General features: G+C 43.1%; 1 protein-coding gene across 4 annotated transcripts in view; it reads right to left on the reverse strand.

The window, feature by feature from the left end:
* The window catches only part of OPHN1 (oligophrenin 1), a 125,985-nt gene extending 98,403 nt beyond the window's left edge, over nt 1–27,582 (reverse strand). Inside the window, exons 1-3 of one of the 4 annotated variants that reach the window (XM_034781913.1) lie at nt 26,960–27,580; nt 26,331–26,425; nt 26,080–26,237 (exon numbers count right to left, since the gene is read on the reverse strand). In XM_034781913.1, coding sequence (XP_034637804.1) covers nt 26,080–26,233 — 154 coding nt within the window. In that variant the 5' untranslated portion in view covers nt 26,234–26,237; nt 26,331–26,425; nt 26,960–27,580. Of the gene's footprint in view, nt 1–26,079; nt 26,862–26,959 lie in introns of those variants that run through there. The other 3 variants (XM_034781912.1, XM_034781914.1, XM_034781911.1) reach the window with 3 other exon arrangements.
* Nucleotides 27,583–27,824: the final 242 nt, after the last annotated feature.

The following is a 27,824-nucleotide window of genomic DNA, read 5'->3' on the forward strand; positions in this document are numbered from 1 at the left end:
TACAGAGGCAGCCATAATTGCTCCCTGCTTGACCATGCCTCACTCCACCCTAATCTCTCTCTCCCAAGCTCCCATTCTTTGGAAGGCAGATTCTCCCTCCTCCCCCACCCTCTAACTGCTCCAAGTTCAGGCCAAGTGCCTCACATTTCAACACAGCCTCATTATTGTTTAGGCCAGATTCTACATAAAAACTTGGGAGTGCTAGAGATACACCAAGATACATGTCCGTTTCCCGCAAAGATAACAGAATTGTTGGCACCAACGCACAGCTTTGTGGTTTTCATGAGAAACAGGACGTAATTCTGAATTTGAAACTATATGCAACATTGAAACCCACCAAAACCAAAATAACCTGCTGAAACAAACATGTTAAGAAGTGGTTATTATGGAAATAATATTTATTCCAGTTGTATTGTCATGACATATTTATCTATTAGCCAAAGAGGAAGGGGCTTGGTTTTCTCCATGAATTTTAGGCCTATCTTTACTTGAAACAAATTTTATTTAAGAAAGCAGCATGTGGCCCACTAGCATTTGAATCTGGGCCCATCTGTGGAAGGACTCCCATGACAAGACTCTGCTTTCAAGTTTCATTTCAAAACCAAAACTTGTTGCTGACCTGTGCTGTAGTTTTGGGTGGAAATCAGGCAAAGCTTGGCAACTTGGGAGATGTGTTTATTTTTTACCACAAGTTAAATTAGGGTGGTGTGAACCAAAACGAAGCTGGCACAAACCCCTGAGGACAAACCTGTCCCCTCTTTCTCCTCAACTTTCTCTGCCAAAGGAGCAAGGCTGTAGGGAACAAGAGATGGGAGAAGGCTGTACCTTGTGCTGCATCTGACTCGAGTGACTAACTAATCCACCAGGGGCCCCAACAAGTTCTCAAGGGAGCCATATTCACTGGGAACTAAGTGGAGAGATGGGCTGGTTCCTTTGGTGGAGGAGGAAATGAAAACTGGGAGGTTGGACTCCAGAAGACTCCATTCCCTTAAACGAGAAAGTATCATGACTTACAACAGCAGCAGAGTTTTTTCACTCTTGATCAGAGACGTTGAGACTTTCCAGACAGACTCTATCCTCCCCGAGACCCAAACATTATACAAAGGAGGTGCAAGAGGAGAGTTAACCCTTTGGCTATACTGGTATTTTGCCCAGAATCACAGGCAGCTTTTAGTTTTGCTTCTGTTTGCATCTTATACTTGGTTGAACTAGATAAAAAGTAGGTGTCGAATTTCCCTATTTAATCAGATTACTTGGCCTGAAACGAGAAAGGAACAGAATTTGTGTCCCTACCTCTCAGCCCAATTTCATTTAGTTCATCAAATCCCTCACAGGTCTGATCTCCATTAGAGTAATGCAATGATTAGTTACATTTCTGTATCACTATATTATATTTTGCATGTGTGTATGTACGCACACGTTATTATGACCATCCATTTATATTGATGTGCATGGTGCTTTACAGAAAAAATAAGATACTGTCCCTGCTTTTTTATCATTTAAATTATAATTTCCCTACTGTATTTATGCAATGGCCCCTACTAGCAAGGGCAGAGCTCCTATATCGCACATTTCTGCATTATTAATGTAGCCAACAAGCAATGATATTTCCATTTTCAGGCCACATCTGTTGGCTGGCTCCTACAGCCACTCCCTCCTAATGTGCAGAACTATCAGACAGCTAGAAATGTGCTGCTAAGTGCTAGTGTGAGTTAAAAGTTTACCACACAAGAGGCATCAGTACTTGAATCAGGGGACTAGCAGACCACAGCACTGTTCTGTTGGGAATGAATAAAGAGAACATGACCTTTTTAAGGCTCTCCCCATTTCTCCTCCACCCCATTTATTTATATATATTAGCAACATATTATATATATATATATTTCACATAGCACACCTGGAATTTTAGATTAAGAATTATTGATTCAAAAGGACATTATGCTATTCTGAGGGAGCACAGTCCATTGGTGCCAGACTCAGGATTTGATTCCTGACTCAGCCACTGACTCACTGAACAAGCTTGTGCAAGGCTCAGGTAAATGTCCCTCTACTAGAGTTTAACCCTCTTTCAAATTATAAACTAATATTACTCAGTTCACAAGGGTGCTGCAAAGCCTAACTAATATTTGTAGAGTATTTCAAGATACTCAAGTGAAACGAATACTCCACAGTATTTTTAATCTGCGAGCGTGTGCATGTGAGATGAAGATAGGGGCCAGCACCCGTGTTTTAAGACTGTCTCTGAATTCCAGGCATATTTAGCGAGGGTTCCTAGAATGGCTGCATATCTACAGGAACAGTTGGATTCCCTTGTTTCGTTCAGCCTTACAATCAAAGGATTCCATTCGGTCCATTCTCGTGGCAGCGTATAACAACACTGCAAAAACAAATAATTGGTATGCCAGGTCAGCAATTTCCACTGCAGGAAAATACTGGCTTTGGTGACCTATGTTCTAATTAAAACAAGCAATCCGACAGAGGCGATTAGGGTAGGTTGGCATGTGGATGAGTCTGGCATGCCTTGGAGTATCATGCTGAGGACACGCCTATTCTCTAGCGGGAAGCATAAAATCATAGAATTTTAGGGTTGGAAGAGACCTCAGGAGATCATCTAGTCCAACCCCCTGCTCAAAGCAGGACCAACACCAACTAAATCATCCCAGCCAGGGCTTTGTCAAGCCGGGCCTTAAAAACCTCTACGGATGGAGATTCCACCACCTCCCTAGGTAACCCATTCCAGTGCTTCACTACCCTCCTAGTGAAATAGTGTTTCCTAATATCCAACCTAGACCTCCCACACTGCAACTTGAGACCATTGCTTCGTGTTCTGTCATTTGCCACCACTGAGAACAGCCTAGCTCCATCCTCTTTGGAATCCCCCTTCATGTAGTTGAGGGATGCTATCAATCCCCCCGCCCCACTCTTCTCTTCTGCAAACTAAATAAGCCCAGTTGCCTCAGCCTCTCCTCGTGTGCCCCAGCCCCCTAATCATTTTCGTTGCCCTCCGCTAGACTCTCTCCAATTTGTCCACATCCCTTCTGTAGTGGGGGGACCAAAACTGGACGCAGTACTCCAGGTGTGGCCTCACCAGTGCCAAATAGAGGGGAATAATCACTCTCCTCGATCTGCTGGCAATGCTCCTACTAATACAGCCCAATATGCCATTGGCCTTCTTGGCAACAAGGGCACACTGCTGACTCATATCCAGCTTCTCGTCCACTGTAATCCCCAGGTCCTTTTCTGCAGAACTGCTGCTCAGCCAGTCGGTCCCCAGCCTGTAGCGGTGCATGGGATTCTACCTTCCTAAGTGCAGGACTCTGCACTTGTCCTTGTTGAACCTCATCGGATTTCTTTTGGCCCAATCCTCCAATTTCTCTAGGTCACTCTTGACCCTATTCCTACCCTCCAGCAAATCTAGCTCTTTCGCCAGCTTAGTGTCATCTGCAAACTTGCTGAGGGTGCAATTAATCCCATCATCCAGATCATTAATAAAGATGTTGAACAACACTGGCCCCAGGACCGACCCCTGGGGCACTCCGCTTGATACCGGCTGCCAACTAGACATCGAGCCATTGATCACTACCTGTTGAGTCTGACAATTTAGCCAGCTTTCTATCCACCTTATAGTCCATTCATTCAATCCATACTTCTTTAACTTGCCAGCAAGAATACCGTGAGAGACCGTATCAAACGCTTTGCTAAAGTCAAGGAATAACACATCCACTGCTTTCCCCTCATCCACAGAGCCAGTTATTTCATCTAGAAGGCAATCAGGTTGGTCAGGCATGATTTGCCCCTGGTGAATCTGTGCTGACCTGATCACCTTCCTCTTCTCCAGGTGCTTCAAAATGGATTCCTTGAGGACCTGCTCCATGATTTTGCTGGAGACTGAAGTGAGGCTGACCGGTCTGTAGTTCCCCGGGTTCTCTTTCTTCCCTTTTTTAAATATGGGCACTATATTTGCCTTTTCCAATCAGCTGGGACCTCCCCCGATCGCCATGAATTTTCAAAGTTAATGGCCAATGGCTCTGCAATCACATCAACCAACTCCTTCAGAACCCTTGGATGCATTAGATCTGGACCCATGGACTTATGCATGTCCAGCTTTTCTAAATAGTCCTTAACCTGTTCTTTCACCACTGAGGGCTGCTCACCTCCTCCCCATACTGCGTTGTCGAGTGCAGCAGTCTGGGAGCTGACCTTGTCTGTGAAGACCGAGGCAAAAAAAGCATTGAATACTTCAGCTTTTTTCACATCATCTGTTACTATGTTGCCTCTCCCATTCAGTAAGGGTCCCACACTTTCCCTGACCTTCTTCTTGTTGCTAACATACCTGTAGAAACCCTTCTTGTTACCCTTCACATCCCTTGCTAGCTACAACTCCAATTGTGCCTTGACCTTCCTGATTACACCCCTGCATGCTCTAGCAATATTTTTATATTCCTCCCTAGGCATCTGTCCAAATTTCCACTTCTTATAAGCTTTCTTTTTGAGTTTAAGCTCACCGAAGATTTCACTGTTAAGCCAAGCTGGTCGCTTGCCATATTTGCTCTTCTTTCTGCACATCGGGATGGTTTGTTCCTGCGCCCTGAATAAGGCTTCTTTAAAATACTGCCAGCTCTCCTGGACTCCTTGCCCCCTCATATTAGCCTCTCAGGGGATCCTGCCCATTAGTTCCCTAAGGGAGTCAAAGTCTGCTTTTCTGAAGTCTAGGGTCCCTATTTTGCTACTCTCCTTTCTTGGTTTTGTCAGGATCCTGAACTCAACCATCTCATAGTCACTGATGCCTAGGTTGCCACCCACTTCTACTTCCCCTACCAATTCTTCCCTGTTTGTAAGCAGCAGGTCAAGAGGAGCATGGCCCCTAGTCGGTTCTTGCACCAGGAAGTTGTCCCCAACACTCTCCGAAAACTTCCTGGATTATCTGTGCATTGCTGTATTGCTCTCCCTGCAGATGTCAGGGTGATTGAAGCCCCCATAAGAACCTGGGCCTGTGATCTGGAAACTTCAGTTAGTTGTCTGAAGAAAGCAGTCTTCACTCATCCCAAAGGCAGAATTTGTGTGTGCTTTGGAAGTGGAGCATCTCCTACTTGGAGAACTGATGCCACCATGGAAATTATCTGAATCAGAGGTTCTCACAAACCTATATTATGTATCCACGCACTGGTGTGTGCTGTTCAGTGTTCCTTGGCAGATGATCCATGGACTATTACTATTGCCAACCCACGGAGGAGGATGTAAGGGTGATAAGTGTGTGAGGAGCTGATCAGCTTATCCTGTGGGGCACAGAAAAGGGTCTGCCATGAAATGAGGAGTGGGGATGAGAAGGAACCTTCAGGCCCAGAACGACAGAGTCACAAAGTCTTACATCCCACTTCAGAGCAGCCGCAGATTTTCCGTCTTTAGGGGAGGGAAGAAAGCTTTTGATATGATTGATTTGGAGTAAGTGGTTACAGGGAGGGTGTGTTTCAAGGACTGGAACTCCCTGCTACACAAACAACATTAATAATACAGTGGAAAACAAATGGAAAACAGACTCCTATCCAGAGCAGAGCATCAGCAATCGCTGCAGAGGGCTCTGATGGATGTGCAGAAAGGCACATCTCTTTTTAGCATGTAATGAGTCAAATAAATCACCTCAGGCAAAGATGACACCTGGGACGTCCAAGGGCATTTTGCAGAGCAGCTGCACCTTTGCCTCCCAAGCATAAGCAGAGAGAGTAACACTGATTCCTCCTTGTGGCTGCCTGACATGCAGTGATTTCAGAATTTCCTTTTGATAGCACCACAGAGAAGCCCAGGCAGGAAGCCAGATTAGTCACACATGATACTAGGGGAAAACTTACAAGCAATTTGTGAACGATCCAACGCGGCTCAGCATTGGAAAGGAACACAGCCAAGTCTTGTATCTTTTCTGCAAGAAAAAAAACATCTGCAGAGCAGGAGCCAAGTTCTAGAATTCACGCATTTGCTGGCCTCAGCACAGTCAGAACCTCTGCTGGCCCCTGGTCGTGTCTCAATGGAATTCATTGTAAGGGAGCATCCATCTATGCCCCTTCCCAGGGGTCAAGTATTAACTCCATGTCATCCTCTCATTTTTGCGCTCATGGTGCTGCTAAACAAGCATCGTGAAGCAATCAGCAAACCAAGTCATTTCCCAAAAATAATGGGACATGTTTGAAAATGAATCCCATAACTGGTTAGTCCAAGGCTAAACAAGTGAGTCAGGGATGGAACCATAATTAGAACCCAGGAGCTCCCAAATCTATTGTGACAGTGTATCCCATAAGGCTTTATGGGGAGGGGGTGCTTATAAATGTACGTATGACATAACTGGAATATGTTTTGTGCTGCCTGTGCCATGTAACATATCTCCGTAAGGGTTATGGTCTACTATATCTATTCATCCTATTTGTACATATATATCATTTTCTACTCGAGGTTAAGAATATGGGCTGTATGCTTGCCTGATTTCTAAGTAAGCTTTGTGAGGCATTTGGTCAGCTTCTTTAGGAAGGAATTTGCCAGGTTAAGTACCTGATCAGGAGACACTTAGGGAACAATGCATCTTGGAATGCTCCAATCCACATGAGAAGTCTTCCTGGAGACATGCAAGATGCCATGTGGACAATGGCGTTGGCCTGCAAAGACTGAGTCACGCAGGGGCATGTGACTTGCCCAGGTGACTCCAAAACTCCATCTTGGAGCTGGGCTTTGCATAGGAGGGAGGTCTCCACCCACAAGAGAGAGTCTACTTAAACCTGTGGGAGACCCCTCCATTGGGTCTTCAGCTGGCTAAAGAAGGAGCCTCTCCACCCCCCCCCCAGGATACTTGAAGGAGACTGAAACAAAGGACAGTAACTGCAGGGGGTGTGAGTGATTGCTGGACCCAGGCTAAAAGGAGATTAGCCTGTAAAAGGGAGCACTCTGGAACTGGTGAGGAAATTATCTGTATTCAGTTTGATTAGGCATAGATTCGCGCATTTTATTTTATTTTGCTTGGTGACTTACTTTGTTCTGTCTGTTACTACTTTGAACCACTTAAATCCTACTGTCTGTATTTAATAAAATCACTTTCTATTTAGTAATTCACTCAGAGTATGTATTAATACCTGGGGGAGCAAACAACTGTGCATATCTCTCTATCAGTGTTATAGAGGGCGAACAATTTATGAGTTTGCCCTGTATAAGCTTTATACAGGGTAAAACGGATTTATCTGGGTTTAGACCCCATTGGGAGTTGGGCATCTGAGTGCTAAAGACAAGCACGCTACTGCGAGCTGTTTTCAGGTAAACTTGCAGCTTTGGGACAGGAGATTCAGACCCTGGATCTGTGTGTGGAGCCAAACAGGAGTGTCTGGCTCAGCAAGACAGGGTGCTGGAGTCCTGAGCTGGCAGGGAAAACAGAAGCAGGGGTAGTCTTTGCACATCGGGTGGCAGCTCCCAAGGGGGTTTCTGTGATCCAACCCGTCACATCTATGTCTGACATTATATATTTAATCCATTGAACAAGTCAGCCTCTCTTTACCAAAGAGGATTGAGAATTAAGACTGAGGCTAATGACAGAGACTATCTTCTTCTCCATTTAGACAGCAAGCCCATGACAGAAGGCAACAGAAGCCACTACACACCACTGACATCAGAAAATGGTTGCTAAGCACTCTAATGAACACAGCTCAATGTGACAGCATCTAAGACTACATCTATGCTTAAACTGCTACAGCGGCACAGCTGTGACAGGAGGAGTTCTCCCGCTGCTGTAGTTAATCCTCCCCAAGAAGCAGTAGCTAGGTCGACAGAAGAATACTTCCATCATCTAGCCTTGTCTACACTGAGGCTTAACTACGTCACTCAGGGGCATGGATTTTTCAGAGTGACGTAGCTGGGTCAACTTCACTTTACGTTTTTAGCATAGACCAGGTCTAAGTTTGGCAACAGATCTTGCAGTGGAGACATTACACGAAAGAGGAATTAGAGGCTGTGGCCAGATGTTCCCCAACAGCAGTTCATTTTTAAGTGCTGATTCCACGATAGTTGCATTAGGAAGCGTGGATGAGGGAGTTAGAAAACAAAGGTTAAAACCGAGATCATAGGAGCGAAAGCTGCTTACTCTGGAGGTCTCATTTCTGTTCCATATAGGATCATGGCTATTCAACACTTTTTAAGCCCCCCAATTATTTTAGGTAGGGAAGGGGAGGAAGAGCCTGCATATAAACCACCACCACCACAATTATGAGTTTAACAAAACATCAAAGGCGGCACAGCAGAGGGAGACAGCCGCCAAAAGATTTAAATCCAGACTCCAAGTCTTTGTAGAACAGGATTTGAGAGAAATGAGAGCCTCAGTTTATTTCTAAAAGCCAAATTAAGACAGCTCTACCCATATGTATATTAATAACCCTTTGGCTATAGTTTATTACCTGGTTATAAAGAAAAGCAAGTTTCCTTTCAGGAGGGTATTTCAATGGCACTTGAGAATTTCTTGAAAGCATCAACAGTGGTCTCCATTTTTGAAGATTTCCAGGCATCTACACTATACCTCGTACTCTGGATCAGAATACTTATTGATTCAGTACTAGTACCCACATTGGCAACAGCCAATACTTTCATCATTATTAGTTTTCACAGCTGCAAAATTCATTAAGCAATAAAATTATCGACTTTTTTTTTTAAATTGAGCCTCAACATTTGATAATCTATCTTGCCTGCTGAAACAGAAACTTGCTTTGAAAAAGTGACACTGTCTACAAAGCCTAGTTTGATTAATGGTCTGACTTCTATTTTTACATGAAAACATCTGATCCTTAACTCAGATTTACCTCCAGGAGAATTTGGTGACTCAAAAGACACTTCACAATTACAAAGAAGATCTTGGGCATATCAAGAAAGCAAAATCAGCACTCTGTTGAGAATTATAGTTTATCTAACAAGGGTACAATCTGATAAAGAATTGAGGACTGTACAAGATACTCAAAGTCAGAAACACCCACCATCACCAAAATTAAGCTCTGAATTTTCAGAAAGCTCTTGCTACTCGATAAGTTTGGAACACCTTATCAATGCCCAGTGAGCAAAAATAATTTTAACTGGAACTGGTTGAAAAATGGAAAATTAATTTCATAAAGAAATTCAAAGGTTTTGAAACTAATCTTTTCAATTTTTTTTTCTAGAAATGTTATCAACTGTTTTCCTGTAATGGTCAAAATGTTGTCTAAATGGTTATAGAAATTTTTAGTTTGTCAAAACTAAAGTTTGCAGATTTTTGGTAAATGAAAAATGTCAATAATGTTTTCCATTGGATTCTGAAACAGATAGTATTATGGTTCAGGGATGAGCTGTATCTTTGCCTTCTCCCTCTGTCTCTCTGAAAGCACCCTTTCCAAGTGACAGGTCTACACTGGCATGTCTCTCAGAACAAAATCCTGGGATTAAGCCCACCTTTAGACTTGACTGACTAGGCTACAGCATCCCTTTTACCAACCCCATTACCTCGGCAGGCCCAAATGGATTTAGACCCTGTTACAGACTTCCCTCCATTCCCTCCAGGAATTGTGACCAGTATGAAATTGTAGTGACTCAGGACAGCTTCTTCAAAATAGTATTATTTGTCCAAAGGAACAAAACAAACAGAGAAAAAAGAGTTAAAACAACAAACCTACAGGCAGAGTCTTACCTAACTTAGCCTTTCTTTGCCAGTTTAAGTGGGTCCCACTTGACCAAAGCACCTCTCCATATTTGGGATGAGTGAAACAGGCTGTACCCTAAAGCTTCTGCCTCTCTGATAATCTGACCACCCAGTCTGTTCTGAGTATAGAGTACAGGAGCTCTCTATGGCCCATAGCACTTTTGGTTCCTGCAGTCCTAAGCTAGCTCTGATGGATTTAACGCCCTAGTTACCCATTAGCCAGCAACACAATAACTACCAAGTCCACAGAGATACAGATAAGTCTGCATGGATGGGATGCCAGTAAAGGTGACAGAAGATGGGAAAGGAAGGAGTGTCTTGTGGTTAAGGCACAGGACAGAGAGTCAGAAGGTGTGAATTCTACTCCTGAGTCTGCCAAGAATTTCCTGCGTGACTTTGGGCAAACGATGTAGGGCCCCTGTCCTGCAGGATGCGGAGTTCCCACAACTCATATTGACTTTCATAGGCTATGAGTTTGCCATCTCTTAGTCACTCTTTGCCTCAGTTTCCTCTTCTATAAAATGGGTATAATATTACTATCCTACCTCATGGCAACGTTTGTAAAGTGTGTTCAGTTCCTTGGACGGAAGGCACTACATAAGTGCAAAGTATTACTATTACATCTCTACCCCGATATAACGCTGTCCTCAGGAGCCAAAAAATCTTACTGCGTTATAGGTGAAACCGCGTTATATCAAACTTGCTTTGATCCGCCAGAGTGCACAGCCCCGCCCCCCCCCCCCCCGAGCGCTGCTTTACTGCGTTATAACTGAATTCATGTTATATTGGGTCGCGTTATATCAGGATAAAGGTGTATATTGACTTCTGCTGTCATGGACATCAGAGATGCCTGCGGAGGAGTATCGTGAAACACACCAAACATAATTTAAAACACCTGACCTGGATCTTTGTGATGAGATGGGAAAACAAGTTTTCAGAGCTTTCTTCATATTAAGGGGTGCCAAGGGGTGTTTGTACAGGTTGTGGAGACAGCAAGGATGTAAGCTACAGCACAATGTATTGAGTAAAACCAACAGCTCCCTAGAAGGAGGATACAATTCCAACTGGTTAGGGGTAACCACTAAATAGTGGACAATTCCTGAGGCTTCCGTGAATGTAAGCAAGCGGGGGAGGTGGGCACAAATGCTTCAGCATTTCCGAAATCAGGAGACTCTAGTAGGATGTAATTTATGCAGGAATCCATGACCTCAGACACTTGCCTTGGAAGCTGACCTACTACTTGCCTGAACAATAATAAGCCTTTAACTCTAGCCACAAGGCAGGTCAAGCACTACAGTGACTAGGTGCTGAAGGAGTGAATCTTATCTGGTGAGAAGCTCAGTCTAACAAGCATGTATTAGAGATAAGTACAGCCTTAAAACTGGAATATAAAATATTGTGTCTGCATTTTAAGACTGTTTCCAGTTCCTCTCGTCTAGATCTGAACACCACACTTTTTTTGAGGCACATCTGTTTCAGATCTGCAACAACCTAGGGCCTCGGAGTCTCTGTATCTGCATCAAAGAGCTATTGTGCCCAACAGCTTTTGAAAACAAACTTGCCCGCCCACTGCCTGAGACACTCACTGGCTCAAAGCTGGTTGGTTGCTTCCTCTTACGTGTCCTGAATATGATCCACTAAAACTCAAACTCCCAATAAGGAGAACAGAGCTAATTGGCGCCTTACCTGAAAATCCACACATTCAAACACAGTATTTATTTTCTGAAACTCAAATACTGCTTCAAAGCTTTGGGATGTTGAATGTGAATTCCAGACTTCTCTTGGAAAAGCACAAGAAACCATACGGGAAACCACAGCACCTTACTAAAACAAAAGAAATGTGGGAATACCTTATACAAATATAGTACTGCAATGGCCCCAGACAATGCAGAATCACTACTGTATGTTTAGGGTTTGGACCATTACTATAGAATACTGCAGTATTTTTATAGGATTAGTCCATTGTCACAAGGCCATGAGTTAGCATCCCAGGGCAGTGGAAGCTACTCTTGTTACAAAGTCAATAATAAGTAGGTGCCACAAACCACAAGCCTTATCCCTGAAGAGCAGTATCAGAGCCCCACAGACCTCTGCAAGTCTTTAACAAGCAGTCTGCAGCCTATTTCTGAGGGCTTCTTTCTCCTTCTTGAAAAGGACTGGTTCCTAACTGAATCAGCATAGGATGCATCCTGAATGTTAGGATTGTGGTTCTGTAGCTGTAGAGGTGGTCTGAGCAACAATGCCTTACTAAATAGCTAAAGTTAACTTGTAGCCAAAGAATTAAGGGAAAATGGCTGCCATTCATGCCTTTGAAAATGTCCCCCATAAACTTTGGGGGAGGGTTCCAGAGCAGTGTATGTACATCAGAGAAAAGTATGCAAATTGATATGTGCTCCTTACCAGCATTAAAACCTAATTTGGTTAGGGTAGGGTGGGGGTCAGTGGGAGAACAGGAAGTAAGTGACAGATGCAAGGTTGTGATCTTGCTAAACACCTTGGTGAACTGTTTGCCCTCCCCTAAAGGCAAGACAATCTTTTGTTTGTGGCCAGTCTAATACCCAAAGCAAATTATGGTGGTAGTTGAGATAGGAAGGCGGTTTTTTCCATGTAGCAGAGAATCAGCACTTTTTTGAGAGATGCTGCTGGAGAGGTCATTTCAATGTTATATGCAGCAGGTTTTAGAGTCAGACAGGAGAATCAGGAGGGTTTTTAGTAATGCTTAAAAAAATAAACAGAAGAGAGGGAAGGGAAAAGAAGGAGAGAGAAAAAGGATAAAATAAAGTGAAGGAGGAGTCATGTTTTGCTTCTCCTTATAAACCTGTCCAGGAGTCCTGTAAGTGAAAAGCTTAATGAAGAGATAGAGGTGCTAGATTCACCATGTACAAAGATGATGAACTGACGTTTTACAACCCCTTTTATGGGCAGGATTGTTCAAACTGTCTCTTTCTTCTGGATTTATACCCCAATTATGGCTCTTAATGCTACAGTAATAATAATATTTTGAAAAAAATAAACAATAGTTTATTTTAGTCTGATGCATGCAAATTTCACAGCGGGACTGTCACCCACTGATATCATGAGAAATTCAGAGTCTTCAGACACACTCTGGACAGGAAAGGCAGGATTACCAAAGAAAACAAGGCAGGCAGACCTAGACCGTAAATCAGATTATATCTAACCAGTTATTAATCATTTGCTTTAACAGCTGTTTTATTAGTCAGGGGCCTGATCCTGTGCCCATTAAAGCCAATGAGAGTTTTGTTATTGTCTTAAATGAAGGCAGGGTGGGGCTCCAAGTCATTCACTGACACCAGCTGAGACACATGACTGATAAAGTGCAGAGATTACGGCATATACAGAGGCAGAGAAGGAAACAGAAAGAAAAGGAATGTTTTTTAAAAAAAGCCAGATCGATATAATAGCAGCCGTATTACAGAGGCTGGATGCAAAGTTAGTCCTTTCATACTTGTTTGGACTGGGGGTATCAGGGGAGCTGTGTATTTTTAGGATTCCTTTTCAGTGTACTGGGAAATTAAATGCGTGGCTTTTCAGGAGACAGAATGATTCTGTGTATCTGCAGGGAGGATTTCCATAAACTTCTATATTAATGTATCATATGCTGGCTCTGAACTGTAGTTCTGTTTGTAGGATGGGATAACTTAATGCAAGTGACTCAATGCCAAGTTTCTTATGTGTGCAGAGCTCATATCTGTGGGTAGATTTTACTGCAGTGGCAGGGAGAAGATGCATGTGATAGAAGACACCCTTCCCATCTTCATAATAATGTTATGTTCTGTTTAAATGCTGCATGCATTGCTGCAAAAATACTATGTGGTCTATGCACTCAGTAACAGTCACAAATCCCTTAGACAGATACAACTTAATGCTATAGGCCAAGTCTGCTTCCCTACATGCCAAGCCTCTGTAAAATGGCTTGGCACATGGGGCTTCTGCAGTAGTTAGAGAGAACAGAATCTTCCCCTCAGGCCGCTCCATGACTGCTACTGCTTCTTCGATGAAGTAACAGCCCATGGCTGCTATGCCTTTAGCACTGCAGGCCATTGCATCCCTATTGTACCAGATCCTCCAGTCCCAAAACCATCTTCTGGGACAGTAAGATAGGATAGCTCATGGAGAGTAGATCTATGATACACAGGCCCTGCAGATCAATAGGCTCCTTGGCATCCACTCCCGCGTAGTTCCATGCACCAGCACTACACCAGTTCCATTCTCTATTGTGAGTTCTACACCCAGGTCAGGTGGACACACAGGATCTGCCCTGTAAACATGTGCATTATAGGCAGAGAAGAGGCCTGAATATTCTGCTAAGAGGAACTGCTGACAAAAGGAATCAGGGATGCATGATACATTGCTACCTGCCAAGTCAAGCACAGGATCAGCAGGTCTCTTTCACTACAGGACCTCCTGATCTTTGAGAGGATAGGACCTCCATGGGCCCCCATCACAGATGCTAAACCTGCTCTCCCCAAAATGAGCAGTTTGGCTCATTGCATTTTTCTCATCACTAGTCCCCTGCCCCGCCCTAGGATTTTACACCTTGTGCTCCAGAGAGAATTTGAGAGTAAACAGGTTGTTGTGTAGGCAAATTCAGAAATAAAAAAGTGATGTACAAAATTACATAAAAAACTCCATTCAAGCGTAAGGTTTAGCACGCACGCAAACTCTCGGCCAGAATGTTACATTACCCTCTATACCAAACATCATCCAACAAACTAATGGGACAGATTCCAAACCAATACAATTAATGACATGGAGGGCAAAAACAATACAAAGTCAGTGCTAAAAGTGTACACCTGTTCTTACAGCGCCAAATCCACAAAGGGACCTAGGTGTTGCTATGCCTAACTTTTAGGTGCCTTGCCACCCAGTGGAATCTGCAGCCCCAAATTAGGTTGGTAGGCTCCCTATAAAATGCAGGGGGAGAGTTAGGTGCTTAGGAATGGGATCCACAAAAGCCAGCATGCTGAGCAAGGAGCCACCTAGGCTAGCCAATAGGAATTGCCAAGGAGAGGGCTGTGGCCTAAATCCTGCCCCTCTAAGGGAGTTAGGCACCTAAAGTTTGGCCCAGAAGGTGGCCCCAATCTCTGCCTGGGATTCTCAGCCATGAACCTGGCCCTGGAGTTGAGTGCCTACACTGTATTTTGCAAGAAACATGTATGTGTGTCAGGGGCAGAGGTATTCTGGATTACGGAATATTCTGTTGTGGGAATCTCAAGATCTCCTGTTGAAGTTATTTGACTGTGTACAAAGAATTAAATATATCTTGGGCCAGAGAGAGAGAGAGAGAGAGAGAGAATGTCCAGTGGTACTCACCCGAGAAGTGGGAAACTCATGTTCAAATCCCTGCTCCATATCATACCAATTAAACCCAGGTCTCCAGGTGAGTGCCCTAGTCCCTGGGCTAAAGGTTATAAGGGAGGCCTCCTCCTGCTCCCCTGCCCTGGCCGTTTTGTGTGGGTTTAGGCATGTTCTGAAAACATCTACCAAAACAGGTCCCACAGTTCGGATAGATGTGGGAACACCTAGTCTGAGGATCCTGCTGGGATTTCGGTGTGAGATAGGTGCCTAGACAGAGGTGGCTATGCATATGCTCACTTGCAGGAACTCGGACGCCTAAGGATTTTAGGCACCTCCAGGGCTAGGCGGCATCTGAGCCAGGATTTTGAAGATCCCAGTAGCATCCAAATGTTGGACTTAGACACCTAAAAGTGGCCATTAGATACCTAAGTTCATTTCTGGATCCAGCCAATATACTACTGCCCATCTGACTTGCTGACATGCTGCATCAAAATATATTACCTATTTCAAACCTGGCAAGCCTCTTATGTGCATCCTCAGACCTTAAGTGTTAAGACACGTTTGATGTACCACATCACCCAATTTCATGAGTCATCCTGATGTCTCCTACCATTGCATATAGTTAGGGCCCTACCAAATTCATGCTCCATTTTGGTCAATTTCATGGTCGCAAATGTCATGATTTCAGCTATTTAAATCTGAAATTTCATGGTGTTTTAATTGTAGGGATCCAGACCCAAAAGGAGTTGTGTGTGTGTGTGTGTGTGGGGGGGGAGGTCACAAGGTTATTGTGGGGGGGGTTGCGGTACTGCTACCATTACTTCTGCGCTGCTGCTACCAGTGGTGCTGCCTGCAGAGCTGGGCAGCTGGAGAGTGGTGGTTGCTGGCTGGAAGCCCAGCTCTGAAGGCAGTGCCGCCTCCAGCAGCAGCACCGTAGAAGTAAGGATGGCATGGTATAGTATTGCCACCCTTTTGTGCTGCTGCTGGTGGGGCACTGCCTTCACAGCTGGGCACCTGGCCAACAGCTGCCGCTCTCCAGTCCCCCAGCTCTGAAGGCAGTGCAGAAGTAAGGGTGGCAATACTGCAACCCCCTATAATAACCTTGCCACCCCCCTGCAATTCCCTTTTGGATCAGGACCCCCAATTTGAGAAACACTGGTCTTCCTCATGAAATCTTTACAGTATAGGGTAAAAGCACACAAAAGACCAAATTTCATGGGGAGAGACCAGATTTCACGGTCTGATGCGTTTTTCATTGCTGTGAATTTGGTAGGGCCCTACACATAGTGCTGTACCCAGGTCACCCCAGAACCATATGAATCTTAGTGATGTATGTACACTGGTCCAGATTCTCTGCTGCTGCAAACTGGTGAAGTTCCATCAAAGTCAATGGGACTACAATGACTTACGACAGATGCATCAGCTGATGTGAGTCAGGAAGGCGCTGGTAAGACCACCCAGCCTGCACTGAGAAAAACCTGATGCTGGGGCATCAGAGCAAGCTGAAGAATTCAGAAAGTAATAGCTAAATGCTAGAAAATTTTATCTATCACAGGAATTGGTGCTATCTTTTGGTAACAGCAAAGATAGATAAGCGAATGTCGTGCTGCTGTACAGCAGGTGAGCTGAGACAAGAGACCATCACAACCCTGTCCTGAAGAGCTTACAGTAAAGTCACAAGTGGGAGCAAAACAGAACAAGGTCCGTATATTTATTATTGCTTGAATGTTTCAAGGATAGGCAGGTTTGGAGACTTTTCTGCAGGAGGAAATTTAGCACACATTAACCAGCATGCTTTTCCAACAAAAAGATACTGAAAGTGACAAAGGGAGACGCCAGAGACACCTAGATGCAGGCGCACAGGATGTAGGAGAAGAGCAGCGCAGGACAACAGCTGTGTTGAACCTTAAGCAGAAAATTAACATTTAGTGTATGGATGGATTCGAATAATACAGTATTTTTGTGTGTGTGCTAATCATAACAAAAAATGATGACTCTACCCTATGAGCCAAGTTTTCCCTGACCTCTCAATTTTTACCTGTTCTAAAGGCATGAATGATATGCTGGATCTACAGGCACAGTTAGATGTCTACATTCAGAAATTAGTGTCCTGAGTTGATTTGTGTTGGCCCCACTGTTCTTGCAATTGATGGCAAACATAACATGAGGCTGTTTTTTTTTAAATTAGCCCAGTGTGTTCATTCTTTCAAGTCAGCATGATATTTAAATGGAGTTTTAAAAGTTAAGAGAGTAAGTAACAAGAATGGGGCGGGGAAGAGTGTACATATCTAGCAGTGGGTGGGGAGAGAAGGAGAATGAGGAAGACAATATGAGGGTTAGTGAAAGTGTGGCTTGGTGACTTGGCAAACTAGGATTGGCAGGGCATTTCACGTGCAGGGAGCAGTGTCGTAAGACGCACGGCGATGGAATTGCAAATAGGAAGTGAACGGAATAACAAGACCTTCATCACCACTTAAATGGTTACTTCTTCTCTTGCTGATCAATAGTATTGTGTGTATGTTGTACCATGAATGAAACACTAAAACACATACCGGGCTAAAAAAAATAAATCTGATGCGTCCAGTGGTGCTGACTGCTCTCAGCTCTGACTAAACAGCCAACAACAACAAACATTATTGAGACAGAAACGTGTTCTCTACTCTAGTTGCACTTTACACCTGAGATTATTATAACTGAACCAGATTAGAGAAAAACCATCTTTTTCTCTGTTTTCAGTTAGTTTAGAGTTAACATATGACAGCACTTTGGGTCTAGTCAGTTTCACAGTGAACCCTGTATATCAATTTGGGTGGGTTTTTCACCCAGCAGCAGAAGAGAGAAAAATAATAGACAAAGAGAGAAAAATGTGGTTGTAAAACTACAAAAACTTTTAGCAGGACTCAGGAGCAAGTGTAGTATCCAACACTGTTTTTAGCATTTTTTCCTGTTTTAAACTGACATGATTTGATGATCACGGGTTTTTGTAACAGTTAATGGGAGTTGAATGCATTCTGCATCCCATAAGATCAGTCCCATGTATTACTTTGCATCCAAAGACCTCATAGTGCTTTAAATAAAAACAAAAAAAGAAGTGGTGAAGCATTATCTGTGTTTTACAGATGAAGGAGCTGAGTCATAGAGTGATCTTCTCAAGACCGCAGAGGAAGTCCCTGTCAGCTTTTCCTTCTGTAGCACAGAAAAGGGACCAACGTTTATTTTTCAATACAAATTAATATATAACATAAATGTTTTTTATTTTTTTCAAGTTGAGATATTTGGAACAACTGAGAAATAACTCTCTTTCTAATGCCCCAGCAATCCAGCTCTGCAGAGAGGTCACAGCCACACTATCAGTAACAGCCTCTTTTATTATCATTCACTTCATAACTAGTAACATTAGCTACAAAGTCATCAAAGCAAACGTGCAATTTACATGGGAGTCTCTTCTCACTCTACCTCCTTTTCTTTAACTAGGGAAATACTCCATTGGATCAGCATTCCCACATTCAAATTTAGCAAGAGCTGCCAATGCCTTGCCTATGAAGAGGTCTGTAGTGCTGGCCAAAACTCAACAGTGCTGGATTTTAAATTCTCTTCTGCATCCCCCTGAAAGGGGTGTGAAGCAAGGGAGGAGCTTTGATAGCCTGGAAAAGCGTTTGTCATTCCAGACTCTCTTAAGTTTGCAGAATCTCCCTTGAGGGGTAGACTGGAGAAACAGATGCATAGAGAGAAGGGAACGGGAGCTCTGCTTTTCATTACAAAAATTAAGGAAGCTGAAAACATTCATATCCCCGCTTTGTTACTCTCAGGTCTGACATAGAGAGCCCACCCTAGACAGCTTTTTATGACCTACCTATCTCTGAACAAATACTCCAGACCAGATTTGACCCCCATGGATCCACACATGGAAGGAAATCTTGGAGTGAGGAGTTTCCTCTGTCCAAGTGTCACCTCCATGGCACCGTTCCCTAACCTGCTGTTCTGATCAGATGCTCCTTCACTGTGGCTCCAAGGGGATGGAGTTCTGCAACCTGCAGGACAAAGCAAGCCCAAAGCGATGGGCACAACGTCTTTCTTCTTTTCCCCTCCACTGTCCTATCACCATCACAGCATCCCCCCCCACCACAAAATCCAATGAACAATCAGTACAAAAATTAATACAATCTGAAGTTGTCTGAACTTTTCTGTCAAAGGCCTCCACTCTGTGGATTCCCCCACACCCCCACCCTTTCGGCAGGCAGTTCAGGAACAGCAGTCAGAAGAAGTAATCTTAGCTCAGCTCAATCCAAGCTGAACTGATGGGAGTGGGCAAGGGTGATGCTACCGAGCTAGTATCAATATACCAAACATGCAAGGGGATACCTCTAACCTCTGGCAGATCTCCCAAGTCTGGTCATTTTGGGGTGGGGAGGGAGGACCCGGTCTCTCCTCCCCACTTGACCCGGTCTCTCCTCCCCACTCCTTGCAAGCCATCTGAGGGACACTGAGTGGAATCTTACTTAGATTTCCTCCCTCCTGATCCTCTCTTTTTATCGCAGGGAAAATCCAGGGTGCAAGCGCATGCACACACAAAGAATTAATTTAAAGAAATAGATTCAGTTGAAATCTACACAGACTTTAGAGATTCTAACAGGAAAGAGTATAATGTGGTCTAGAAATTGAGACTACTCTATCACGGGTGTGGGGGAAAGATTCACGTGAACATATGGAAAATAATTAACAAGGCCGCTTTGAGAAAACAGTACATTCATTAGAGCAAGTTACACTAAGGTAAAACAAATTAATATTATTGACAATGAAGCACTGCCAATCCGATGACATAAGAGTTCCTTTCAGGCCCCTCAGAGTTTAGTGCTTGTCTCTCAGCTGATTTGGGGACTAGGCTTAAAGATGGGATGAAAAAAGTGCATTTTTTCCCACTAAAGAAGCCAGCAACCCACTCAACCTCAGAGAAATATCCACCTCCTGAAACTACATTACAGCATTTAATACAGGCAACCTACAATGTGATACATTTCAATAATTTTTAAAAAGGTGCACTAAAATGTATTCGCTAAATTGCCTCAGACATGCAGTTTAGCAATGGATAGTAGTACATCAGAATGTATTGGTCCATAATTCTTAAATATTTTAGCCTCTTCATTTGCATTCCTCATAAAAGTGTCTACAAACCACTTACAAAGGGCACCTAACCATATGAGGGCAGATTTTCAAAGGTACAAATTAGTGCTGTCGATTAATCACAGTTAATTCACGCGATTAACTCAAAAAATGTATCATGATTAATTGCAGTTTCAATCGCACTGTTAAACAATAGAATGCCAATTGAAATTTATTACATATTTTTGGATGTTTTTCTACATTTTCAAATAGATTGATTTCAATTACAACGCAGAATACAGAGTGTACAGCGCTCACTTTATATTATTTTGATTACAAATATTTGAACTGTAAAAATGATAAAATAAATTGTATTTTTTCAGTTCACCCCATACAAGTACTGTAGTGCAATCTCTATTGTGAACGTGCAACTTACAAATGTTGATTTTGTTGTTGTTAAATAACTGCACTCAAAAACAAAACAATGTAAAACTTTAGAGCCTACAGATCCACTCAGTCCTACTTCTTGTTCAGCCATTCGCTAAGACAAACAAGTTTGTTTACATTTACGGGAGCTAATGCTGCTTGCTTCTTATTTATAATTTCACCTGAAAGTGAGAACAGGCATTCAAATGGCACTGTTGTAGCCAGCATTGCGAGGTATTTACATGCCAGATATGCTAAACATTCGTATGCCCTTTCATGCTTCGGCCACCATTCCAGAGGACATGCTTCCATGCTGATGACGCTAGTTAAAAAAATAATGTGTTAATTACATTTGTGATTGAACTCCTTGGGGGGGAATTGTATGTCTCCTGCTCTGTTTTACCCGCATTCTGTCATATATTTTATGTTATAGCAGTCTCGGATGATGACCCAGCACATTTGTTTTAATAACACTTTCACTGCAGATTTGACAAAACGCAAAGAAGGTTCCAATGTGAGATTTCTAAAGATAGTTACTGCACTTGACCCAAGGTTCAAGAATCTGAGAGGGATGAGATGTGGGCATGCTTTCAGAAGTCTTAAAAGAACAACACTCCGATGCGGAAACTACAGAACCCGAACCACTAAAAAAAGAAAATCAATCTTCTGCTGGTGGCATCTGACTCAGATGATGAAAATGAACATGTCAGTATGCATTGCTTTGGATCATTATTGAGCAGAACTTGTCATCAGCATGGATGCATGTCTTCTGGAATGGTGGTTGAAGCATGAAGGGACGTATGAATCTTTAGCACATCTAGCACGTAAATATCTTGTGACACAGGCTACAACAGTGCCATGTGAATGCCTGTTCTCACTTTTAGGTGCCATTGTAAACAAGAAATGGGCAGCATTATCTTCTGTAAATGTAAACAAACTTGTTTGTCTGAGCGATTGGCTGAACAAAAAGTAGGACTGAGTGGACTTCTGGTTCTAAAGTTTTACATTGTTTTGTTTTTGAATGCAGTTATTTTTGTACATAATTCTACATTTGTAAGTTGAACTTTCATGATAAAGAGATTTCACTACAGTATTTGTATTAGGTGAACTGAAAAATATTTCTTTTTTTTTTTTACAGTGCAAATATTTATCAAAAATATTAAGTGAGCACTTTATACTTTGTCTTCTGTGTTGTAATTGAAATCAATATATTTGAAAATGTAGAAAACATCCAAAAATATTTAAATAAATGGAATTCTATTATTGTTTAACAGTGCGATTAATCGTGCGATCACAATTAATTTTTTTAATTGCACAACTAATTTTTTTAATCGCTTGACAGCCGTAGTACAAATGGGATTCATTCAAATAACTTTCAATAGATATGAGGTACCTAACTGCCCTTTGTGCCTTTTCTTTTTTTCCCCTTTGGCTTTTATTTAATGTATCACCAAATATTAGAGGTTGGTTGGTTTGTTTGAAAAACCTCTAGAGATTCTGCTAGAATTTTCTGCAGATTTTATTAGCTAATTCTCATTCTTTGACAACCTTAACTTGCTAGACAATGTAATAAGTTTTTTAATATTTTCTTACTTTAGATCTTGCAATAACATTAAAAAAACATCCTCGAGACAAGTAGATAAACAAAAGACAAAAAAAACCCTGCAAACATCTGGCAGATCTTGCATAGAATTCAGAAGATATTCCCCATTACAGAATTCAGAGGGAAATCCTCCATGCATGTCAACTATCTATGCACATGAGTGTTGATTCCTGTAATACTTACAGAAATTCTGGAGAAGTGAAACCCCACTCCTCTTTCACACTAATGTAACTTAAGAAATGCTCCACTGACATCTTTAGAGTTACATGAACATACGTGAGAGGAGAATCAAGCGTCAGTCTTATTTTATGGTAGATCTTGAAAGCAGCTTGATATTGTTCTGCACACACACAAGCTGGAAGTTATGCATATTAAAAGTAATTTCAAATTTTGAGTCTTAATCTGGGACCTATTCTACATCTTTGTCATAAATCTTAGCAGATCCTATTTCCCAATAGTAAGAGAACTGTAAATTTTCCTTGGAAGCTTTGAGTTTGCACAATTTAAGAGGTTGTGTGTAGTTATATATAGACGCACAATGCTGCATCCAGCCTTCTAGATTGCAGTCTCTAGTCACTCTAGCAGGCTGCACAGCCTGTTATTTTGAGACAGCATGTGTTTGGCATTTTGGAGGCCTGTCGGCAGACAATGAATTTAATTAATTTGCTTTAAATCTTACATTTCCATTTTTACACTAATTATTTACAGCACCACAATATGAAGCCAATACACAAATAAATCAAACGTTAAAATTGATGCAGTACTGTACTTAATTAAAGAAATTAATGACCTGGAGCATTTTACCAAACCAAAGTATTAGACACAAGGTTGATCAACACAGTACCAGGATGTCCACCTATACATTTCTAATATCCTCATTACTGTAGTAAATAGGCTTCAATATCTATCTGCTAAACACACAATTCCCACTCACTTTTAGAGCCAAATTCTCTTTTCAGCATAGAGCCCAAGTAGCCAGGCAAGCATCTAAATATCACTGCAATGGATGCATTGGAAACAGAGGGATGGAAGGGCACTGCTCTTACATTTTTATCTATTCTTAGGTCAGGTTAGTAATACGTATTGTCCCGTCTGTATCCAATAGGGTGACCAGATGTCCCGATTTTATAGGGACAGTCCTGATATTTGGGGCTTTTTCTTACATAGGCTCCTACTACCTGCCACCCCCATCCCGATTTTTCACACTTGCTATCTGGTCACTCTAGTATCCAATGAGTCTTTCCTCCAAGCCCTTCCTGGGTACCAAACTCCCATTTATTTCAATGGGAGTTCAACATGCCAAAGATTTGGGAGAATCAATCCCAACTTTGGTAAAATTGTAAGGATGCAGGCTCTAATTCTCCACTGCCTTGCACCTTCTGCCATCGTTTATACCTGCACAAAGTGGTGTAAAATGCTACCTCAGGGATCGGCAACATTCGGCACGCGGCCGCCAGGGTAAGCACCTTGGCGGGCCGGGTCAGTTTTATTTACCTTCTGACGCGGCAAGTTCGGCCGATCGCGGACCCACTGGCCGCGGTTCGCCATCCCGGGCCAATGGGGGCGGCGGGAAGCTGCGGCCAGCACATCACTCGAGTGCTTACCCTGGCAAGCCGCGTGCCGAACGTTGCCGATCCCTGTGCTACCTCATCAGAAGCAACGTTTTACAATCACTTTGCATAGGTTTAAATGATGACACAAAATGCAAGGCAGAGGAGAATGGAGTCCTTGGAGATTCAGGCCACAATATTTACAGAACTGCATCATTAAGCTAATGCTGGGTAACTCTTGGTTTCCAAATATTACATTAGTCAAAGTCCAGTTTATGAACAAATAATTGCAGCAAACCAAATTTTCCATCTCTTTGTCCCTTGAATGAATTACATCTTGCACTGGGCTTTCCTGTTGAAATCTTGCATTTCTTTCCTCTCCCAATTAAATAAATTGGGCAAATTGCAGAACATACAGAGTCAGATTCACAACTGCACCCAGTGAGTTCGATTCGCTGACTGTACTCCAGTTTTATACCTGCAAAAGTCCATTCATGTAACGAAGTAATGTGGCAGTAAATCATTCCAATATCCACTGCATGCAACTAGAATGAGGAGGGAACAACGGGGACAGTTGTGGCTCCAAGATTTTGGTCCCATTCTATGCTGGCTCCAGGTAGACCAGCCTCAAGATCTGCTCAAAACTACTCTGCTAGTTATGGCCTTAAGAGGTCAATACACCAGCAGAGAATAAGCAGAGCACACTAGCACTCTGGATATTACCCTTCCCATTCCTGGCAGGGAGGGTCACAGATGCTAGCTAGGCAGACTGTATGCCAGCTTCAGATTGTCCTGAAAATGAAGACTCCCTCATACCAGGGCATTCCCAGCTGAGGGGATCTGATGGTTTTCCAGTCCCTTTGTGCCAACAGAGCGGCACAAAGGGGCTGAATCACAGCAGAGTATCTAGCCCCTCCACCTCTCTCCTTCTCATCCTTACAACAGGCTATCAAGCTGCTTAAATAAATATCCATTTATTGACACTGTATGAACTAACTGAAGCCTTTCACTTTCCAGATAAGAAAACCAATGGCCTAGTAGCTACTGAGTTGGTTGACCTCAGCTGTAGCAGGCAAAACCAAAGAAAGAAAAGGAAAAGGAAAAGTGATAGATACAAGAACTTCCTGTACTACAATCACAACAACTGATAACCCAATTGTTTCATAGCCAAGGATTGAAACCCTTCTATCTTAGGTACTTATCAGGCCCCAACACTGTAGCATCTGAACACCTATTAATCTTTGATGTATATATCCTCACAATACCCCCATCAGGTAGGGAAGTTACCTGTGTTATACAGATGGGGAACTGAGGTACAGAGAGTCTAAGGGTGGGATTCACAAAGGCATTTAGGCACCTACCTCCCACTGAAGTCATTGAAGATGGTTTAAATAGATTCCCTCTGCTCTAGACTTATTCCATCAAGGAAAATTTCAACATGGTGGGAAAGGCTGCTTTCAGTGGTATTATTTTAACTATTGTTCATGGTCTTCTCCCTTTGATTCAAAGCGCTAATCTCTTCTGAAGGGATTCTGGCCTCTATAACCATCAATGGAGGCAAAGTACAATATGTGCATTGATCTTTGTTCTAGTCTCAGGTCCTACATTACAGAAATCAGAATAGAAGGTTGCATTTAACCTTACTGTATTTGAACTGTTCTTCATTACATGGGGTAATAATTATATTGGAAAATTGTGCTACTTCCTGTTAGGAAAACAAACAAACACACTTCATCATGTTGTGTCTGTACGTACACTGAATCACACTTACCTGCATTATACCATAAATAAGCAAGCTGATAAAACTGTTGCTCATCAACAAAAATTATTGTCTGTTTCAATGAAGAACACTAACTTGTCACTGGGGTATACTATGCACTTCTACTGACAATATACACATAACATACCCCGGTGCACTCACCCTACAACATCTGTTCAAAGGGCCATCAATAAAAACAGAGTAACATTCAGAATAAACTGCATGAAGGGAAAAGAGCTCTGCACACTAACTACAGAAAGTGTCATTTTAAATAGAGAATTTTGTACTGACAGATATGTAAAATATCTCACATACTGCAGAGACAAGGTGGGTGAAGTAATATCTTTTATTGTAAGAGAGGCAATATTTGGAGTTTCTTTACATACTGCAGTCAGAAAATTGTCCAAATGCACAATAGGAAATATGATTATTGTATATTTGTTGCGTCTATTATTAAAAAGACAAGAGTTTGATTATGAACAGATATATTTAAGTATCCTTACATAATAGCATGCAAAGAGTGTATAATATGGTAATAATGAACAGATATTATTAGCATGGTTGGAAAGCTGTGGGCAATGTATGTATTGCACAGGTATAAATGAATGTTTAAACAAAGCCATATTGTGTTACTTACTTTTTATAGCACTGATAAGTGCATTCCCATCTTTAATCACATCCTTTATGAATTTGTTGGTTCTCTCCAGCTCCTGCTCATAACATTTCAGCCTGTCTCGAAAATCTGGACTGTCCAGGTAGCAGTCGCTGAACTCTAAAGCAGGGTGCCCCATGTTCCTTGGAGAAAAAATTAAAATGAAAAAAGAATTCTCCGATTTAAAAAAAAATCAAAATTATTGAAAGCAAATCGTCTCTTAGTACCCAACTCACTTCTAAAACGACAGAGATCCTTGTCGTCGTCTGCTGAGGATACCAGCTTTGATTTGTATATCACAGAAGAAAGGGGCAGACTGCCTGGTTGTACTCTACTGAAAACATAAGACAAATGTATACGACCTCTGTAGCATTCTAGTTATGATTTGGTACTAGATCCTATTCACTATTGTCCTCTTCTTACGCCTCAGCAAGTATACGGTGTCCTTTCCATTCCTTACTGAAAATCCACCCCAGACAGCAGCACTAGGGGTCCCTGCTCCGTTACTTCTCTGATCTGCAAACGTTAGCTCGACTCAAATCTCTCCACATCTACAAACACATCTGGCTGCTCTGAATGAACGCAGGGGCTGGGGCGGCGGGGAAGCGTCCATCCAGCTCCACTCTACAGAACGTCCCCACCCCCTCCCGCTCCGCTTTGTGCGAGGATTTCCTTCCTCGTATTCCTCAAGCACCAAGTGACTCACAGCCTCCAAAGGTTGGCACCTCCCCTTTTCTCCTGCGCTCTTAAAGAAACAGGAGGGAAAGCTGGTTGTTCCCTCAAGGAAACTGGACCTCTGTGTCTGTGGCAATAGTACTTTCCGCCCCGATCCGCATGAAAAGCGACACATAACCCTGAGCATTACATTTAAAACAGACTTCCTCGGGGACCATGTCCTATTTCAGCGCCTACGGAGCCCCTTCTGTTTCTTGCTCACACGTTAGCAGCAGCAGCTCCCCTTTCCCCAAAGCTCCCTGCAGTCGCTATTCAGAGAGGATTGTAGGGGGACCTGCTCATCAGCACCACACGCTTCTCCTACGCAACCGTGTCGATCTCAGGTGGGCTATTTCCCAGGGAATGCCTTGGTGCTACTGAAGGATCTCTCTTCTGTTTCATGAGCTAGCATCTCTCGCGGACTCTTCCTCGCTCTAGCTGTCTGCACTTGGCTGAGCCCTCAAGGGTTAACATGTTGTTAATGTAGCCTCACACTACAGGCAGCATCCAGAGAGGCAGGAGGGAGGAGACACAATAGAGGCACGGCAGCTGCTGCAAACACGTCCCTGCGGAAACTGAATCGGGATGAATCCCTCTGGAGCACCACTCCCTCCTCCGGATAGCGCATGCACGGCTGCCTGGGAGGTGTAGTTTTTCTTTCCGCAGGATCTGTATTGTGTATGTGAGTGGGTGAGAGGACCCCGCCCTTGTGCCAAGCGCCCACCCGCTAGCTCCGAGGGGCTGTTCTTCCAGAGAATCCGGCACTAAAGGGACAAAGTAGTGGACAAAGTAGCATGGACTGAGCAAAAACTCAGATTGAGTGATCAGCATTGTCTGCTCTGATTTACCTTGGCCCCTAGTAATATACCCTAAAGTGGGGCTGTGTGAGGAGGGCTGACGAGAGGGGGGGGGGGGGGGCCAGTAAAAAATACTGGGGGCCGGCGGGCCAGAAGGGGGGCCCGCCCCCCCCCCCCCGTCACTGTACCGGGGCCCAGCAGTCCGGAAGGGAGCCTGGG

Source organism: Trachemys scripta, chromosome 9, assembly GCF_013100865.1.
Source record: "Trachemys scripta elegans isolate TJP31775 chromosome 9, CAS_Tse_1.0, whole genome shotgun sequence".
In the NCBI taxonomy this organism is placed as follows: domain Eukaryota; kingdom Metazoa; phylum Chordata; order Testudines; family Emydidae; genus Trachemys; species Trachemys scripta.